The sequence below is a fragment of the Cervus elaphus genome, chromosome 32 (assembly GCF_910594005.1).
Source record: "Cervus elaphus chromosome 32, mCerEla1.1, whole genome shotgun sequence".
Classification (NCBI taxonomy): Eukaryota; Metazoa; Chordata; class Mammalia; order Artiodactyla; family Cervidae; genus Cervus; species Cervus elaphus.
In genome coordinates this window covers 48,736,264-48,755,716 of record NC_057846.1, presented here as the reverse complement: position 1 = coordinate 48,755,716, position 19,453 = coordinate 48,736,264, and the positions used below count along the sequence as shown (strand labels likewise).

The following is a 19,453-nucleotide window of genomic DNA, read 5'->3' as shown; positions in this document are numbered from 1 at the left end:
GGCTCTTCACATCAGGTGGCCAAAATATTGGAGTTTCAGCTTCAGCATCAGTCCTTCCAATGAATATTCAGGACTGATTTCCTTTAGGATGGACTCGTTGGATCTCCTTTCATTCCAAGGGGACTCTCAAGAGTCTTCTCCAACACTGCAGTTCAAAAGCATCAATTCTTTGGCACTCAGCCTTCTTTATGGTCCAACTCTCACATCCATACATGACTACTGGGAAAGCCATAGCTTTGACTATATGGACCTTTGTTGGCATTACTATCCAGTAATATATAAACAGTGCTATATATCATTTCACATAAAGATTTTTCTATTTTTAGAATAATTTCGCTAGTATTGAGTATCAGAAATGGAGTTTAGTGCCACGGCTTCTTTATTCTTTCAATTTGGAAGAAAGAGACTGATTTTCACCAGTGATACCCTGACCATAAATGCAAACAGTGAAAAAGCAACTCAAACATCTAATAATTCAGACGTCTGTATTATTTAGCGATTACCTTGGAAGACTGTGGTGTTGAAGGGGAATTGGACAGTTTTTCGTCAGTTCGTTTTAACTGAAGCGTAGCTGATTCACAGTGTTGTGTTAATTACTGCTGTATAGCAAAGTGACTCAGGCATACACACATATTTACCCTTTTTCATACTCTTCTCCATTATGGTCCATCTTAAGACACTGGACAGAGTTCCCTGTGCTGTCCAGTGGGACCTGTTGTCCACCCACTCAGGCGTGTGGGTTTACATGTATATAATATACATGTAAATATTATAATAGTGTATAATAGTTTACATCTGCTAACGAAAGTTCTTGTTTTCAAAGCAACTTTTATTTTCATCAAACTAATGAATTCACCTATTTTAAGAAATCACATGGCCCTACCCGGCTTATGATAAATAACAGGAGTACCCTGCCCTATCCTCCCCATCCTTCAGTCCCCAGCTTTCAGCCTTTCAGTATCTCCTTAGTATTTCTAAATGATACCCTTGTAATGCTATTTCTTTTACTCACAAGTTTCAGGCATTATCTATTGACTTTCTATTGAATTGGCCAAAAAGTTTGTACAGGTTTGTTATGTTTTGTTTCTGTAAAGAGGAGAATTAAATAAATAACACTTCTCTGTCACACACATCTCCTCCTCCTGTACCTTGGCACGTCTGGGTCTTCTCCTCCCCCCAGCCCAAAACACACATAACACACTCCTCTTCCCTCCATCCTCCTAATCTACGTTACATCACCTTAGTGACCTTCTAGAGAAGATGTCTAGAAATGGAGTTTTGGGAAAATTTATCTGTCTTAAATTATCTTTATCCTACCCTTGCATGTGACTGATGGTTCAGTTGGGTTTTGCGGTAAAGTATTTTTATTTCAAAAATTGGAAGGCATTCCTCAGGCATTCACTGCCACTGTTGAGAAGTCTCATAATAGTCTGATTTCTATGTGATCATATTGCATGTGATTTGATCTTTCTTTCTGGGTGTTTTTTATTATTCTTTCTTTGTCTCTGATGTTTTGAAATTTCACCATGATGTGCCTTGAAGTTAATTTTTTTTTTTATTACCTGTGCAGCAAATCTGTGAGTATTCTAATCTGGAAACTCATGTAATTCCAGGAAAATTCTCTGGAATTATTTCTTTGATCATTTTCTTTCCAGAACTCCTACTACATCTCCTGGATTAATCTTTTTTTAAGATTTTTTTTTAAATTGCAGGATAATTCCTTTACAGTATTGTGTTGATTTAAATTGCAGGATAATTCCTTTATAGTATTGTGTTGATTTCTGCCAAACGATGTGGACTATTTTTAAAGTCTGTATTTAATTTGTTACAATATTGCTCTGTTTCATGTCTTGGTCTTTTGGCTGCTAGGCATGTGGGATCTTGGCTCCCCAACCAGAGACAAAACTCTTGCACTGGAAAGTGAAGTCTCAACCACTGGACAGCCAGAGAAGGCCCTCCTGGATTAATCTTTACGTTTTTAAAAAAACTGCTTGTAATGTCCATTTTTTTAAAAATTTCTGTTCTGCATAACTGGTTCTTTGCTTTCTAATTTTTCCAATAAATTTTTATATATTGTCTTTATTACTCAATAATTCTTGCTTTTTCTGTGTTTCTTTTTTGTAGCATCCTAGTTCATGGGTGCTCTATCTTCTCTTCTCTCTCCTATAATAAAGAGTGCTTTTCTTGCTTCTTGTATTGTTCTTAGTTTCTATTTCCTTTCCATATGGTAGCCTCTTCCCTCAAAAGTCTGGTGATCCACTGTTCTCTGTTTATATCTGAGTGAAGCGTTAGAAAGCTGATTGGACGTGTGTGTGTGTGTGTGTGTGTGTGTGTGTGTGTGTGTGTGTGTGTGTGTGTTGGGAAGCTCTAGGGAGCGGCACTGATTGTTATAAAGCCTCACTGGAGGGTGGGACCTGGGTGGGACCTACTGCTTCACTTATGTAAAGGTTGAACCAATCCCATTGTTTTCAGTTTCATATTCACCGTGGACTCAAAGATTTCCTTTGGAAATCCCCAGCTGTTGGTTCCACTGCTCACAGTGTGTGCGCTCAGTCGTGTCTGACTCTGTGCAACCCCATGGACTGCAGCCCGCCAGGCTCCTCTGTCCATGGGATTCTCCAGGCAAGAATACTGGAGTGGGTTGCCATTTCCTTCTCTGGGGGATCTTCTCAACCCAGGGATCGGACCACAGTCTCTTACGTCTCCTGGATTGGCAGGCGGGTTCTTTACCACTAGCGCCACCTGGGAAGCCTGTTGGCTCTACGGGGTGGTGTTTATTTATCTACAGGTCTGTTAGGTCCCTGTGACGTTAGGGGAATTTGAACATGTACGAATTTTCAGTGTCCTGATCTGCTGATTGCCCCCTTTATTAATCAGTCATCAGCTGCTGAGTAGCCAATTACCCTAAGACTTACCAGCTTAAATGACATTTATTATCTCACATTCCTGTGAGTCAGACATCTGCATGCAGCTTAGCCGGGTTCTCTGCATCAGGGTCTCCACCGGCTGCAATCAAGGTGCTGGGTGTGGCTGAAGTCATCTCCAGGCACAGCTGGGGGAAGGATCCGCTCTGACCTCACGCACTGCTTGTTGGCAGGATCCAGTTCCTTGCTGGTTGTTGTTTGGCCAGCAAGTTCTTGACCACAGGAGTCTCTCCATAGGGCAGCTCCTAACATAGCTAACCACTGATTGGGGTGAGCGGGTAAGAAGAGCTGGAAAGAGAGAGTGTGAGGAAGATATGTTCAGTCTTGCAAGACAGAATCTCAGCAGCGGCATCCATCACTTTGTCATATTCTATTCTTTTTATTTTGCAGTGAAGTACAGTTGATTTACAATGCTGTGTTAGTTTCAGGTGTACGACAAAGTGAGTCAGTTACACATATACATGTGTCTACTCTTTTTTAAGTTTTTTTTTTCCCCATTTTGGTTATTACAGAATATTGAGCAGAGTTTCCTGTGCTATATATAGTAGGTTGGCTATCTATTTTTTATATAGTAGTGTTTGTATGTTAATTCCAAATTCCCAACTTATCCCTTCTCCCTATTCTATTTTTATTTTTTTTTTAAGATTCTTTTTTAATGTGGGCCATTTTAAAAGGCCTTATTAAATCTGTTACAGCACTGTCTCTGTGTCATGTTTCTGTTCTTTGGGGTGTGAGGCATGAAGGATCTTCACTCCCCAACCAAGGATTAAACCCACACCCCCTGCATTGGAAGAAGTCTTAGCCACTGGACCTCCAGGGAATTCCCACGGTATTCTATTTTTAGAAGCAAGTCACTCCATCCAGTTCACAGTACTGGACAGGAAGGTTGGATTACACAAGGGGGTAAATACCAGGAGGCGGGGATCACCAGGGACTATCTTAGAAGGCTGCCTATCCCATCCCTACGGAGAGCGCTTCTGCTGCAAAATCTCTGCTTCCTGTAGCAGAGGGCCAGCTTCCCCAGCTTCACCGAGCTCGTGAGTCACTGGGAGCCCTTGTTAGCACGTGGCCCCTGATCCAGTAACTGGAGAGGGGGTGGGGTGCTGCAGTTCTTCCTGGCGGCCAGGCGGGCCCAGTAGTTGTAGTTCTCGGGCTCTAGAGGGCAGGCTCAGTAGTTGAGGCGCATAGGTTTAGTTGCTCTGCAGCATGCGGGATCTTCTCAGATCAGGGATCAAACCTGTGTCTCCTGCATTAGCAGGTGAATTCTTCACCACCGAACCACCAGGGAAGACCTAGAGCTATATTTTGTACCTGATGTTTTTGCTTTCTTCACCCCTACCCCAGGAAAAAATATTGTAGGTTATTTTTCTGTTATTTTTAATTTATTTTTTACTGAAGTGTAGTTGATTTAGAATGTTGTGCTCCTGTGTGCTGTACTGCAAAGTGGCACAGTTTTATACATATGTACTTTTTTATCCTCTGTTCCATGATGATTATCACGGGATATTGAATACAGTTCCCTGTGCTATACAGTAGGACCTTGTTGTTTATCCATTCTGTATGTAAAAGTTCATATCTACTAACCCCGAACTCCCAATTCATCCCTCTCCTGCTCCCTTACTGTAGGTTTTTTTCTTTTCAAACTATGATAGAGAGTACTGAAGATGATTGGGCATTTTTATTTATTGAACTATCATGCAACTTTTTCTTATTTTTAAAAAATCTGTTTAGTGTGTTATTAAATCAGTGGAGTACTTAACAAAATTCAACTAGGGTATCCAGATAGCATTAGATATTTTCCGACTGTGTTCAATGAGGTCTCTTGGCCAGATGACTTCTGTTGAGGATGGTCTTGGATTTTTCTGTAATGTTGTATAGATTACACCCATTATGTGTGGATCACACTCTTCCTACCAGATTCTTCTCTGAGGGAGCTCTCCCATTCCAATACCATCAGACATTATTTTGTTAAATATTTACTTACTTATTTGACTGTGTCGGATCTCAGTTGTGGCATACGGGGTCTTCGTTGTGTCATGTGGGATCTAACCTCAAAAACTGAGCCATTATTTGGAGTGGGAGTCTTTCCATGCCCACGTGTTACCTGATTCATTCCTTTCTCTTTACACTGAGCCTTAGAAAATGCCGCCAGGCAGAGGTTGTGGAAATGTTCATCTTGAGAAGTACAGTGTCTTAAAGATGACACTTGGAACATGGTCCTCAAGTCAAGGTGGACTGTGTGTGTCGCTGTTCCCAGTTTGAGTGACGATAGCTGCACAATAGCTTCCATCCCATATGCTACTCACAACAGGACCTTGATGGTCCTCTTATGAAGAGGTGAAGTGTGTGTGCTGGTCCTTCAAATCTGAGTGTGCTCCTGACTTCCTTTGTAACTAAAAATGCAGCAAAATTGGTGCCGCGTGACTTCTGAGGCTCAGACAGAACAGGTGATGTACCTTCTGCCCTGTTCTCTGAAGCACTTGTGCTAGAGCCCTGAGCGGCCCGACGGGCGGGATGGCCAGTAACACCCCAAGAGAGAGGCTGGGTTGGGCCTCAGGCCCTGCCTACTGTCTGACTGTCATGAATGACAGACCCTGAGCCGGAAACGCCCAGCCAGGAGGTGCTCCCTGCAAGTCCTGACCCACAGGAGCCATCCAAGGTCATGAAGTGATTGCTCCGTTTAAAATCACTAAGTTCCAAGAGGCTTTCTTACACTGAGGGAGCAACCAGCACACTCCCTGGAGGAGGAAAGGATGAATTAAAGCATTATCAGTGTGTGTGTGTGGGGGGGTCCTTAGCCACCAGCAGGAAAGACAGGCTCTGGCCAACCAAAGCAAACTTAATAAGATGTATGCCCTGCTCCAGGGGATCTTCCTGACCCAGGAATCAAACCAGCGTCTCCTGAATCTCCTGAATTTCAGGGGCATTCTTTACTCATAGAGCCATCTGGGATGCCTCTAACAAGAATCACGTCCAAACTAAGAAGTTAGAAAAAGCAGATGAAAATAGAACAGAAGGAGGGCAACCAAAACAAAGAGCAGAAATCAGAGTAGAACGGAAGACAAATACTATGTAGTGAATCAATAAAGCCCCAAATCGAGCCTTTGAAAAAACCAGTTAAGTAGATACGCTTCTAGTGGGACTAATTCGGGGCGGGGGGGGGGGAAGCACAAATAAACAAAATTAAGAATGAGAAACTACAAAATTGATGGAGGTTTAAAAGATAATAAATAATTGAACAACTTTACATTTGAAAACCTAAATAAATTTGAAAGCAAACATCATAGACAAATTCCTAGAATAATAATTCCTCACACTGACTCAGGAAGAATAAGAAAGTTTCTAAAACTGTAATGAGGGATATGGTTATACCATGAATTACATGTGGCTTTTGACCCTTGAAACATAGCTAGTGACACTGAGGGACTGAATTTTATATTTTATCTTAACTAACTTAAATTTAAAAACTTGAACAGCGTAGAGTACTTCTCTGTTCAACACAAACTTGACTGTTTTGGTAGACTGTATCTTGCTTTATTGCATCTCATAAGATACTGTTACTGTATTGGAGTGTGTTAGGTATGCACCTCATTTCTAGGATTGTGCATAAACACTTCACTCATCTTGGTGTCAATGGATTAATTCAGCTTGAGTGATTTTTTTCTATGCACAGATGTAATATTGTAATGTGTTTAACTGAATATTTTATGAAGATACAAAATGAGAAGACATGATTTACCTAGTGATGATACCTAGTAATGCTCAAAATTCTCCAAGTCAGGCTTCAACAATACGTGAACCGTGAACTTCCAGATGTTCAAGCTGGTTTTAGAAAAGGCAGAGGAACCAGAGATCAAATTGCCAACATTCCCTGGATCATAGAAAAAGCAAGAGAGTTCCAGAAAAACATCCATTTCTGCTTTATTGACTATGCCAAAGCCTTTGACTATGTGGATCACAATAAACTGGAAAATTCTGAAAGAGATGGGAATACCAGACCACCTGACCTGCCTCTAGAGAAAGCCGTATGCAGGTCAGGAAGCACCAGTTAGAACTGGACATGGAACAACAGACTGGTTCTAAATAGGAAAAGGAGTACATCAAGGCTGTATAATGTCACCCTGCTTATTTAACTTATATGCAGAGTACATCATGAGAAACACTGGACTGGAAGAAGCACAAGCTGGAATCAAGATTGCTGGGAGAAATATCAATAAACCTCAGATATGCAGATGACTCTACCCTTATGGCAGAAAGTGAAAGAGAACTAAAGAGCCTCTTGTTGAAAGTGAAAGAGGAGAGTGAAAAAGTTGGCTTAAAGGTCAACATTCAGAAAACAAAGATCATGGCATCTGGTCCCATCACTTCATGGGAAATAGATGGGGAAACAGTGGAAACAGTGGCAGACTTTATTTTTGGGGGCTCCAAAATCACTGCAGATGGTGACTGTAGCCATGAAATAAAAAGATGCTTACTCCTTGGAAGAAAAGTTATGACCAACCTAGACAGCATATTCAAAAGCAGAGACATTACTTTGCCAACAAAGGTCCGTCTAGTCAAGGCTATGGTTTTTCCAGTGGTCATGTATGGATGTGAGAGTTGGACTATAAAGAAAGCTGAGCACCAAAGAATTGATGCTTTTGAACTGTGGTGTTGGAGAAGATTCTTGAGTCCCTTGGATTGCAAGGAGATCCAACCAGTCCATCCTAAAGGGAATCAGTCCTGAATATTCATTGGAAGGACTAATGCTGAAGCTGAAACTCCAATACTTTAGCCACCTGATGCGAAGAACTGACTCATTGGAAAAAATCCTGATGCTGGGAAAGATTGAAGGTGGGAGGAGAAGGGGATGACAGAGGATGAGATGGTTGGGTGGCATCACCAACTCAATGGACACGAGTTTGAGTAAACTCTGGGAGTTGGTGATGGACAGGGAAGCCTGGTATGCTGCAGTCCATGGGGTCCGCAAAGAGATGGACACAACTGAGCGATTGAACTGAACTAAAACCTATGTAAATCATCATTGGTCATTAAATTGAAATGTTTATTATTTATGTATCATATAATAAACTTATGCTTCTAGTTAAAAAATAAGTATAGAAAAATTTTTGTTTACAATAGAGGCATGATTCAGTGATGACTCTAGAAGTCAGTGCTGTGACCAGAGCAGTAAAGAAAAATAAAGGCCTCAAGAAATTACATCACAGCTATCATGAGGTTGAATAGCAATTGCAATTTGCTGTGAGCAGAGGAAACCGCCAAAGCTGTCTGTTGATATCTCATGATGTCGCTGTTCTGTGACTTACATGCTGTGTGTGTTTGTGTTTTAAACATTTCTCTGTTTTCATTTCTAATAGGTGGATAGGACAAATATAGTCCATGAAAAAGTGCTCTGTTGTTTTCAATAATTTAAGAGTGTAGAAGAAATGGCAACCCACTCCAGTGTGCTTGCCTGGAGAATCCCACGGACAAGGATCCTGGTGGGCCATAGTCCACGGGTCACAAAGAGTCGGACACGACTGAGCGACTAACACATACTACGGGGTTCTGAGATGAAAATGTTTGAGAGCTGCTGACCTAGGGCACAGAGAAGGCAAAGCTAAGGTGGAGAGTTACTGAGGTGTTGGGAGCCAGCAGGGTTCATTAGAACAGTTGAAAATGAGGAAAAACACTAGACATTTCTAATTGGCCTTAACTATTAGGAGACTTCATCTTGTTTCCTTTCCCTGTCTCCTCCTGTCTCTCCTGCACCCAGGTCCTCACAGGAAGGGCCCTGCTTGGCCTGCTGTACTGAGTTTGGGATCAGAGGACTCTAATGTTAGGCTTGTTGCTGTTTAGTCACTAAGTCGTGACTGACTCTGCAACCCCATGGACTGTAGTCAGCCAGACCCCTCTGTCCATGGGATTCTCCAGGCAAGAATACTGGAGAGGGTTGCCATTTCCTTCTCCAGGGGATCTTCCTTACTGAGGGATCGAACCTGCATCTCCAGCTTTGACAGGTGGGTTCTTTACCACGGAGCCTCCAGGGAAGCCCGATTTAGGCTCCCCACTCCTTTATCTGAATCCAGACTGAATGGTCCTGTGTGCAGTTCCCCAGGGCCGCAGTGTGAGTGGAATATAAGGGTTGATGAGGTGATTTTCTCAGGAAATCTGCATCTTTTAACAGATGATGTTTGAAGACACAAGTCACTTCGTTCAAGAAAGTGATGAAAGAGAAAGGAGGAGTAGGTAGAAACCCACTCTGAATAGTCTGGGAATTCCTGTGGACTGAGTCACAGACTCCATAGGGTTAAAAACAGAGGCTCCTTAGAAGGACAGCAGCAAAAGGCGGTCTCCGCGGCAGCTCTGGAACTCTGGGGCCCGTCCCCGCTGGCGCCGCTGCGCCCCTCCTCTGGCTCTGAGGGGCCCCACACGACTCCAGGGGCCAGTGGTGTGGCCGTGACCGACCAGGGCCATCTATAGCTTTGCAGGCTCTGACAGTTAACCAGCAAGCCGCACAGGATGGAGGCGACCTTTAAGAGATGGAAGGCTTGAAGATAACAGATTTTATTTCATAGGCATTATCGTGGAAGAGAGAGTCTATTTCCATTCTTCTTTTCCAACTTAACTGGCAGCATCTTCTCTATCATTGTTTTGTTTTAACTGGAGGACAATTGCTTTACAGGGTTATGCTGGTTTCTGCCTGCAGCAACCCCCATCAGCCATCCTCCCTGTTGAGCTTCCCTCCCCTCCTGCACCCCGCCCTCTGATCATCACAGAGCACCAGGCGGGCCTCCCTGATGCACAGCGACTTCTCACCAGCTATCTGTTCGACACATGATCGTGTATGGATGTCACCGCCGCTTTCTTCATTCATCCCCCTCTCTCTCTTCAAAATATACTCTACCTTTTAGAGCAGTTGCAGGTTCACAGCGACGTTGAATGACGAGTACAGAGTTCCCATAGACGTTCTGTCCCCTGACACACACACATCCTTCCCCACGACCAACATCCCACAGCAGAGGGGTACATTCGTTACCACTGGTGAACCTCTGCTGACACATCCAAAGTCCACAGCTTATATTAGGGTTCCCACTAGAGGTGAAGAATCCACCTGCCAATGCAGGAGACATAAGAGATGCTGGTTCAATCCCTGGGTCAGGAAGATCCCCTGGAGGAGGGCATGACAACCTGCTCCAGTATTCTTGCCTGGAGAATCCCATGGACAGAGGAGCCTGGCGGCTACAGTCTATGGGGTCACAGAGTCAGACACGACTCAGGGAAACAAAAACAACAGAGGTCCTGGAACTGGTGCCTGGAGGACACTGAGGGAACCATACAGCAGGGCCTTTTCAGAGTGGTGTCTTCTCTGTGATTTCTGCCTTCTGCACTGTTTGGGTCAGCTTAATTTTACCCATGCAGAAGCAGATGGTGGTTGATACAGAAAATGAACAAGCAAGCTATAAAATGTAGCCTAGAGAAGTCTTGCTCCAGCATCAGAGGGTGATAAAGCCCTGAGGTAGGGAAGGAAAGAGGACCCCATTGTTTAGAGAGCTGTGTAGAGTGCTGGGGAGGGGGCTCAGAGTTTGTGCAGGGCTTTGCAGGGCAGCTTAAGGCACTGGATTAAAAAAAAAAAAAAAAAGCAATAGGAAGCTATTGAAGGGTTCTGAGCAGAGTACTTAGATCTCATTTACATAATAAAATAACACTCCAACTGGGGAGAAGTGGTTGTAGGTGGATACAGGAGTTGTTCCTCTGTTAGGGAACTATTACAGTAGCCCAGGCAAGAGATGATGGTTTGATGCAGATTAATATCCATGCTGATGGTGAGAAGTATTAAAACTGAAGGTAGAATACCACAGAGGGCTTTCCAGGTGGTTCACTGGTAATGAATCTGCCTGCCAATGCAGGAGACAGGAGTTTGATCCCTGGGTAGGGAAGATCCCCTGGAGAAGGGAATGGCAACCCACTCTGGTATTCTGGCCTGAAGAATCCCATAGACAGAGGAGCCTGGTGGGTTACAGTCCATGGGGTTGCAAAGTGCTGGACAGGACTTAGCGACATGATTTATCCACTAAACAGCAATGGGCAACAGAATAGCTCAGATTTCTTAATGGATTGAATAGAGGTATAAAAGGTGGTAAGAGAGACAGAGGGACAGGGAGAGAAAAGAGAAACTTGACTTGTTGGCTTCAGGAACTGGCAAATTTACCAAAATGTGAAGATTAAGATGGGGTGGTGTGTGTGCTCATGGGGTGGTGGAGGGAGAAGCGATGTCTTCTCACACATTACAGTTCCAACACTGTACACTGAAAATTTTCAAAGAGCAACTGTGGAAGACTTTTACCAGTTGTGAATACCCACATATGACATCTACAAGGGCCATCTTACTGTATTTCTATCCATGTTCTTCAGCCCACCTTACTTTAAAAACATTTTATTTTTTATTAAAAATATTTCTTTAGGCTGCCCTGGGTCTTAGTTGCAGCACATGGGATCTTTAGCTGCACCATGCGGGATTTATTTCCCCGACCAGGGATCGAACCTGGGTCTCCTACATTGGGAGCCCAGTGTCTCAGCCACTGGGCCACCAAGGAGTTCCCTTACTTTTGCAATTCATTTCAATTGCGGACATCAACACACTTCCCTCCTCATACCTCAGCACACAGGTCATGTATTTCCAGTTTCTTCCTTTTGAGCGGCGCCTGTTTACACCTGAAACTTGAGCTGCCAAAAGGACATCAAGGTGGCATAATCAAACGGGCTACTGGATGCAAGCGCCTGAAGCTCAGATTGAGAACACAGATGTGTCTGAGCTCTTGGACAGGATGAAGTCACCGAGCGGTGCAGAGGAAAGAGATTCCGGCAGAGCTGTCTGTGGGAGCGCCGACCCCTGAGGCGGTCAGCAGTCAGCCCAGCCCTGATCCTGAAAAGCGGGTCTGCCCCGCGCCACCCCGCGGCACTAGGTGACCATCGGAGGTGACCCGCGGAGTCACCGGGTGGCAGGGAGCGGGGGGAGGGGGATGTCCCTAGGTCACCATGGGAGGTGACCCGCGGAGTCACTGGGTGCGGGGGGGAGGGGGTCCTAGGTAACCATCGTGGGTGACCCGAGGACTCACTAGGTGGGGGGGGGGGGGGTGTCCTAGGTCACCATGGGAGCTGACCCGCGGAGTCACTGGGTGCGGGGGGGGAGGGGGTCCTAGGTAACCATCGGGGGTGACCCGAGGACTCACTAGGTGGGGGGAGGGGTCCTAGGTCACCATCGGGGGTGACCCGAGGACTCACTAGGTGGGGGGGTGGTCCTAGGTCACCATCGGGGGTGACCCGAGGACTCACTAGGTGGGGGGGGGGTGCTAAGTCGCCTTGGGAGGTGACCTGAGGTGTCACTAGGTGGGAGGGAGGGCGGTCCTAGGTCACCATCGGGGGTGACCCGAAGAGTCACCAGGTAGGGTGGGGGGGTGCTAGGTAACCATCGGAGGTGACCCGCGGACTCACCGGGGGCGAGTGGCGGGGTACAGGGTTGGGCACCCCCGGCCGGGCAGGAAACCCGGAGGCGCGGTGGCCGCGGGCGCCGGCGGCGGGCGGGGCGGGCGGGAGGGCGGAGTCGCCGCAGCGGCCGGCCGCGGGCGGGGGAGGGTGTGTGCGCGGGTCACATGGTCGCTGCTGCCCTCCCGTCAGCCGCCCTCGCCGCCGCGGTGCGCTGGCTGCAGGAAGCCGCCGCGCCGCCGCTTTGTTGTCGGGGCCCGCGAGGAGCGCCGCCCGCTGCCGCGCGCTCTCCCCGAGCCCGCTTTCCGGCCCCGGGGCCCGGCTGCGGGCCCCCGCGCGCCCCGCCCATGAGGGCGCCCCGCGACCACCGCCGGCGGCGGCCCGGGGCGGCGCGGCGCTGAGGTAGCGGCGGGGGCGCTGCCCGCTCTGCGGACGGGCGGCCTCGGGCCTCCCCGAGGGCACCATGGAGGTGAATGCGGGTAAGAGCCGACAGGGCGGGGGGCGCGGCGGCGGGCGCGCGGGGCCGGCCAGCGGGCGGGCGGGTGCGGTGGCGGGGCCCCCTCACGGCGGCGGCGCGGGGGAGCCCCCCCGGACCCCGACGCTCGGCGCCCCCCGGGCCGCCCTCCCGGCCGCCCGCAGCGCCGCAGCGCGGCGGCCCGGCCCCCCCTCACATGGCCCGGCCGCGCGAGCCACGTGCGCGCTGTGTTTACGTTCGGCGGCGCGCGGCCGCCGGTTGGTTGAGCGGGCGCGTGACGCGGCATTACATAATGGGCGCCGGGGCGGCGGCGGCGGGCGGGGACACGTGAGGCCGCGCGGCTCCGTGACCCACATTCGCGGGCCGCGGGGGCCCCTGGGGGCGGGCGCGCGCGGGCGGGAGGCCCCGCCCCGCGGGAGGCCCCGCCCCCGCGCCCTCGGGCTCTGACGTGGCCGCCCCTCGCCCGCGGGGTCGCTAGCTCAGGGGAGGCGGCGCGTGCGCGCCCCGGGGACCCGCGGGGCTGCAGGCCGGGAGGGCGCGGACGCCGCAGTGCCCTCGGCCGGGGCGGAACGGAAAAGGCGGGCACCGAGGGGGCCCCGGGGGCTGGCGCGGGGCTTCCCCGACGCGGGACCCTCCGGCGTCGCCTGGGGACGGCTCGCCGTGGGTGCCGCTGTTTCGTCTCCACAACAAAGAAGAACCCTCACCGTTTCAACGACCTCCTGGGGTCGCGGTCTACCTTGTGAAACACCTCCAGTGACGAATATGCCCGCGGCGCCTGCGGGCCGGGAGCCTCACCCTGGCCGTTCCCGCCCGGTGACCCCCAGTGACCCCCAGGTTGCTGATCTTTCCTGAATCCGATAACAGATTTCACCCTGAGGGCTGGGGATCTTAGTTTCTTAACCAGGGTTGGAACCCGGTCAGTGACAGCCCTAACCGCTGGACAGCCTGGGAATTCCCATGATAACAGATATGACCTTATTAATCCTTTTCTTGTCCCGTTTCCCGTTGCTTCCCCACTAGGGAGCAATATTAGGGTCCCTTCTGCCCTTTTTTCTGCCCCCGGCCCCCAAAGGGAGAGCCCTTTGCTTGAATCCAGTGAGGCTGCAGAAGCAGCCAGTGATTATGTTCGAAAAGCCGTGCCCCTGGTAACAAATTGTGAACTTTCCACCAACAGTAAATAATAATGTCTTTTAATTACCTGTGGGCCTACATAACCTTGAGGATAGTTTAAGAATTTGAGCAACTCTGTTATGGAAAAAAAAGTAAAACTTTTACTTGCGGGGGATTTTGAGATTACGAAATTCATCCTCCTCTACCTCAGCATGAATGAATTCTAGTTTTGAGATCGGATAAGGTTAGAAAGTTTTTCTCAGATTTGAACCTTCCTGGAACGTTATCACTGATCTTAATTTTGATTTTACGATGTGATTACAAACTGTAACGTTTTCTTGGGAGGATTGCTGACTCCCCCAACCCCCCTTCCATATCCAGTTCACATCCCTTGGTCCTTGCTCCGTGGTTTTTTTTTTTTTTTTGCCCCCTGATCATCATCCTTGTTGCCCTTTGGCATGTGGCATCCAGAGGTGGAAGTTGTTGAACGGTTAATGACTGCTGTAAATGAGCTGTCTGGCAGGTTGGGCTTTTGTGGCATACTGCTTTGCTGACTCACAGTAACCTTGCAGTCAGCTAGACCCTTTTCATGTGAACTGTTTTGAAGTTAAGTTTCATCCCTTGTGAATAATTGTTCATCCCTTGCAGATAATTGTTTGACCTGAACTGTAGGAACTTGCAATTATCTTTCTTAAATTTTCTCTTTTTCCATTTGGCTACAGGTTCAAGCTGTTATCCGGTATAGTGTTTCTGCCATCCCTCTGTCTGAGGGAACTTAAATAAGCATTCCCTTTCGTTTCCTTCACATTTAACTTGCCCAGGGTGAGGCCAAATTCAGTGCTGGTGGCAGGCCTCCAGCCCCTCCCTTTGGGTTGATACCATTTTATTAGTCAATACATATTCACCCAGTGACCTTTTGGTGTAACTGCCCTATATATCATGACTCATTGTGTGACCCTTTCTGTGACAAATACAGAGGAGAAATAGTGAAGCTGTGGAAATTGACTCGATTCATTTTTGTCAGAGATTTTGATTAAAGTTCTTTAAATACCATTCTACTTGATGTTTTTACTGTAAAGGTAACTGCATACTTACTTGGAGAGAGAAACAGTAAGATAATGGGAAGAATTTGAAGTGAAGAAGGAAGGTGCCTGACTAGACAATGGAGTTGAGGAATTCAGAAGGTGGCCTGGAAATAAGAACCTGCAGAGAAATCTGGGTCCACATGACAGATTGAGAATTGAAGGACAAAGAATGGATAGGGAGGGTTAGATTTGTTTGAATTATTGGGATCCAACTCTCCTGGGATAATGATGGTAAAATAATAATCACCAGTATCTGTGGAGCATTTGCGTGTTATGTATGGGCCCTGCACATGTGTTACTATTTTGTGCCTCCCCTTAACGCTGTCAAGGAAGGTGCTGTTGTCACTGTCGAAGGCGAGGGTCTAAGTTCCATAACTTACCCTTAGGGGCAGGTCCGAGAAATCCCCTTGGGGAGCACAAACTGATGATTGTGCTGTAGTCACAGTTGGGGTTGAAGCCTACGTCACTCCTAAAGGTGCCCGCGAGGCTTGGGGGTCTTGCCTCTTTGGGGGTGAGGGGACACTGAGTAGGTGCCCACAGTTTGCATGGTATAAGGGTCAGCAGAGCCTCCCACTTTCATCATTCCTCTTTTTTAATCTTGTTGCTGCTCCATAGGGTTTTTCCCTCCAGGGTCTAGATTACTCTTGTCCCCTCCCCACCTTTCCAGCAATTTACTTGGAGACAAGAACTCTGTTTTTCAAAATAAGACCTATTTGTTTTTGTTTTCTTAAATAGTCTCTTATGTGGTATATCATTTGATCACTTTCACATTCTTTAAAACCCCCGCATGTTGTCTGTTACCTTAGCTCCTGATCCATGGCTTCTGTAGTGCCCTGTGCTCTCCGTATTCTGTGTGAAGTGTGGCTCACGTTGTGTTGGAATGAAAGGTTGACAGAGCTGTCTCCCCCGTGGTCTGTGAAGTGCTCTAGGGAGGGCACCATCTTGCTCTCCAGAGCCCTGACAGTGGGACCCAACCGGAAGTTTAGGGCTTCGTTAGGTCCACTCGGTCATACCGTGAGTAGAAGTTATTGAAAACCTGCTTTTAAAATGAGAAAACTCATAAAGCTTCTTGAGTAAACATGTTTTGTTCTAAGTCACAAGGCAAAAAAAAGTCCAGTCATGACGTGATCTCAAGCATGTATTTTCCAGGGTGCTGGGGAGTGGGGTGGCGGTGATGATGGGCCAGCCTGGAATCCGGGTAAGAAAAGCCCAGGCTGTGTGAGGACAGCGAGTGCTTCCCAGCAGTACAGAGTTGGATGTTGACTTCTGGATTGTCTGAAACTGACCACTGGGTAAGCCCGAGCCTGGGAACCTGGCCCAACTCCAGGATCCTTTTCAACTAAAAATAGAGACAACTCAGCCTCAGCTAATTTTAGCTTGAGGCATCTGAGAAGTATATTCTGCCTGTTTTTGAAGGTGTTGGGACTTGCTGGTTCAGGGATTTTACCTTTCTTGCATTTTCGTTAAAAACTCTCTCTGTAAAAAGGCACTTATTTTAATAGTTCCCTTTTATGAACATCATTTCATTTCAATCTTATACTAACTCTGGCAGATATCCCCATTTTCTATTAATAGAAGTTGACTCAGGTTTAGAGAAATTGAAAGTGACTTGCATGCAGAGGACTTCTCAGTAGGAGATAATAGTCTGCTCTGGAATTGATATTCAACCCTGGCCCTGCCACTTGGTAGCTGTATTAACCTCTCTGAGCTCCTCTTCTGTAGACTGGAATAATGGAAGTTAATTGTATAGGATTCTTATGAGGATTAAACGTGGTGTGAAATTGTGTCATTTTATTCTCGACATTTTATTTATTTTTGGCCAGGCTATGTTTTTCTTGCTTCCGCATGAACTTTTTCCAGTTGTGGCGAGTGGGAGTTACTGTTGATTGCGGTGCATGGGCTTAGTAGTTATGGCACATGGGCTTCATTACTCTGTGACAAGTAGATTCTTCCCGGACCGGGGATAGAAACCGTATCCCCTGAATTGGCAGGTGGGTTCTCGACTACTGGACTTCCAGGGAAGTCCTTATTTTCAGCATTCTTGCTGACTTGTAGTCTTCACTTCCCTTCTTCATCGGGTTGAGGAACTGCTAGATGTACATCTTACCTTCTAGGAAATTAAATTTTAACCTTCTTGGGTCGCTAATCATCGGTTGGTAGCATGATGTCTGGTTGATGCTAAGACAACTACATCAGTGTTGAAGGTCTTGCTTAGAGAATGTAGCTGCTCCTTGATGGGTCATCTTTGGTTCCATGGTTCCTGGCACAATTGCTGGTTGTAAATGATTATTAATTCCCTAAAGACAGGAGTTGGATCTTAAGTGAACTGATTAAGTAATAATTTTTTTATTATTGTTAGTAATTTTTCTTGGGTTTGATTTTGGAACTTTTGCAAAGGAAGGTATGTTTTGAGTAATTAATACCTTTCATTGCCCAGTCAACTTTAAAACACTTCTCAAGCCATCAGAATAACCCAGATCTCCACTCAGAAGAACTTGCGGATGTAAATAGCTGACTCAAATCCTGGCGCTGGAAAGGTCTAACTTCCTGACCTTATCCTCTTGAGATGTTAGTGAATTTGCTACCTAAAGTAGTAGTTTAGTCTCTAAGTCATGACTGACCTTTTTGCGATCCCAGGGACTGTAACTCACCAGGTTCCCCTGTCCATGGGATTTCTGAGGCAGGAACACTGGAGTGGGTTGCCATTTCCTTCTCCAGGGGATCTTCCTGACCCAGGGATTGAACCCATGTCTCCTGCATTGGCAGGCAGATTCTTTACCCCTGAGCCACTAGGGAAGTCTCCCACTACCTAAAGTAGTCCTTTAGAAAAGATAAATGGCTGTGAGAGCTTCTTTTGGGGATTTAATTGAGGACTAAGGATAATCTTTTTCTTTGTATCCTATTCTCAGTGGAGATAAATACAAAAAAAATATCAGTTACTACCACCTGGGATTTCTAATGTGATCTTCAAATCTCTGAAATTTTATGAAAACTGGTGATTTTACCTAGCAACATGACATTTGAGAGACTTCAAGGTTGAAATCATTTTTCTTTGGATTCACAGTATGTTAGGGATAGTCAGGCAGTTAGTGAGAAGATCAGCCTTGAAAATTATGGGCTAATTTGTGCTTGAATTTACTAATTGTAGTGTAGCCATTCTAAAAGGCGAAAGATGTATACGTTTTGAAGAGAAACCATAGTATATTAATTGTAGCCATTCTTAAACTTCTGCCTGCAAAGACTTGCCTTGAGAACTTGTTCAAAATGCTCATTCCTGGACTTCCTGGGTGGTCCAGTGGTTAAGAATTTGCCTTGCCACAGAGCAACTGAGCCCATGAGCTAGGACTGCTGAGCCTGTGTTCTGAGCCTGTGCTTCGCAGCAAGAAAAGCCACCGAAATGAGAAACCCACACGCTGCAACCAAGAGTAGACCCTGCTCGCCGCAACTAGAGAAAGCTCCAGTGCCGCACAGAAGACCCAGCACAGCCAAAAAAAAAGCTCATTCCTGAGGGTGCCTTCTCCAGCTCGAGCAGGGTCTTGGAAATGTGTATTTTGAGAAAAACACTAGGGGCAGTTTTGATGCGTATTTCGCGTAATCTCTTTGGATAGTGAGAGTAAACTCAAAGTTAGGACTCTTTCTTGTGTTTGGAGTATTGAAGAGTCTTCAGATTTTAAAATCAGTGTTAGATAAAATTCTTGTTAGTAAGATTACCCTTGGTTGCTTTTTCTCCCATTGAGCACAGATGAAGTCATTGACTTTTAACAGTGACTCTCAGACTTCACTGTGCATCGGAAGAGTGAGACCTGAGAACTTGAGTTTCTAACCGAGTTCCAGGTGATGCCAAAGCCACTGGTGCAGGACCAAGCCTTGAGAGTGACCGGTGTGTGTGGGTAGGGACCAGGTTGCAGGACAGGTATTAATCCTAAAGCTCAGGCTTCACCCTGGGCAGGTGGGAAGTGCAGGTTACGGGCATCTGGAAGTGGGTCAGACTTTAGGAAAAGCGGATTCGCACCTCCAGCTTCAGTGCCGATGTCAGGTGTATGCTTCCGGAATGGAAAAGTGGATGGAATTGTCCACGTTGTATTTTTTGTCTTTTTAAGACTCAAGTGCAGATAAACAACAAGGTTCTCCTGTATAGCACAGAGAACTATATTCAATATCCTGGGGTAAACCATAATGGAAAAGAATTTGAAAAAGGATGTGTGTGTGTGTATATATATGTAACTGAGTCACCTTGCTGTATAGGAGAAGTTAACACAACATTGTAAATCAACTATATTCAATAAAAATTAATTTCAAAGATGTACGAGCAAGACGATTAAAAAGACTCAAGTGCATTTAGCTGCACTGTGCACTTTAAGTTTGTGCACGATGAACACCGTTGTGTTTCTCTT

The 19,453-nt window shown here is 46.6% G+C and overlaps 2 protein-coding genes across 2 annotated transcripts in view; one reads left to right on the top strand and one right to left on the bottom strand.

The window, feature by feature from the left end:
• Window positions 1–2,923: 2,923 nt before the first annotated feature.
• On the bottom strand, window positions 2,924–12,854 carry LOC122687907 (translation initiation factor IF-2-like). Its single transcript, XM_043893639.1, has 4 exons — window positions 12,627–12,854; window positions 12,399–12,571; window positions 11,561–11,630; window positions 2,924–3,212 (listed from the first exon to the last, which is right to left on the bottom strand). The coding sequence occupies exons 1-4, from the start codon at window positions 12,852–12,854 to the stop codon at window positions 2,991–2,993; spliced, it is 693 nt and encodes a 230-aa protein (XP_043749574.1). The 3' UTR covers window positions 2,924–2,990.
• NR1D2 (nuclear receptor subfamily 1 group D member 2) overlaps window positions 12,728–19,453 on the top strand; it is a 28,931-nt gene continuing 22,205 nt past the window's right edge. The window contains exon 1 of the mRNA XM_043893549.1: window positions 12,728–12,868. Within this exon, the coding sequence (XP_043749484.1) occupies window positions 12,853–12,868 (16 nt within the window). The 5' untranslated portion in view covers window positions 12,728–12,852. The remainder of the gene's footprint in view (window positions 12,869–19,453) is intronic.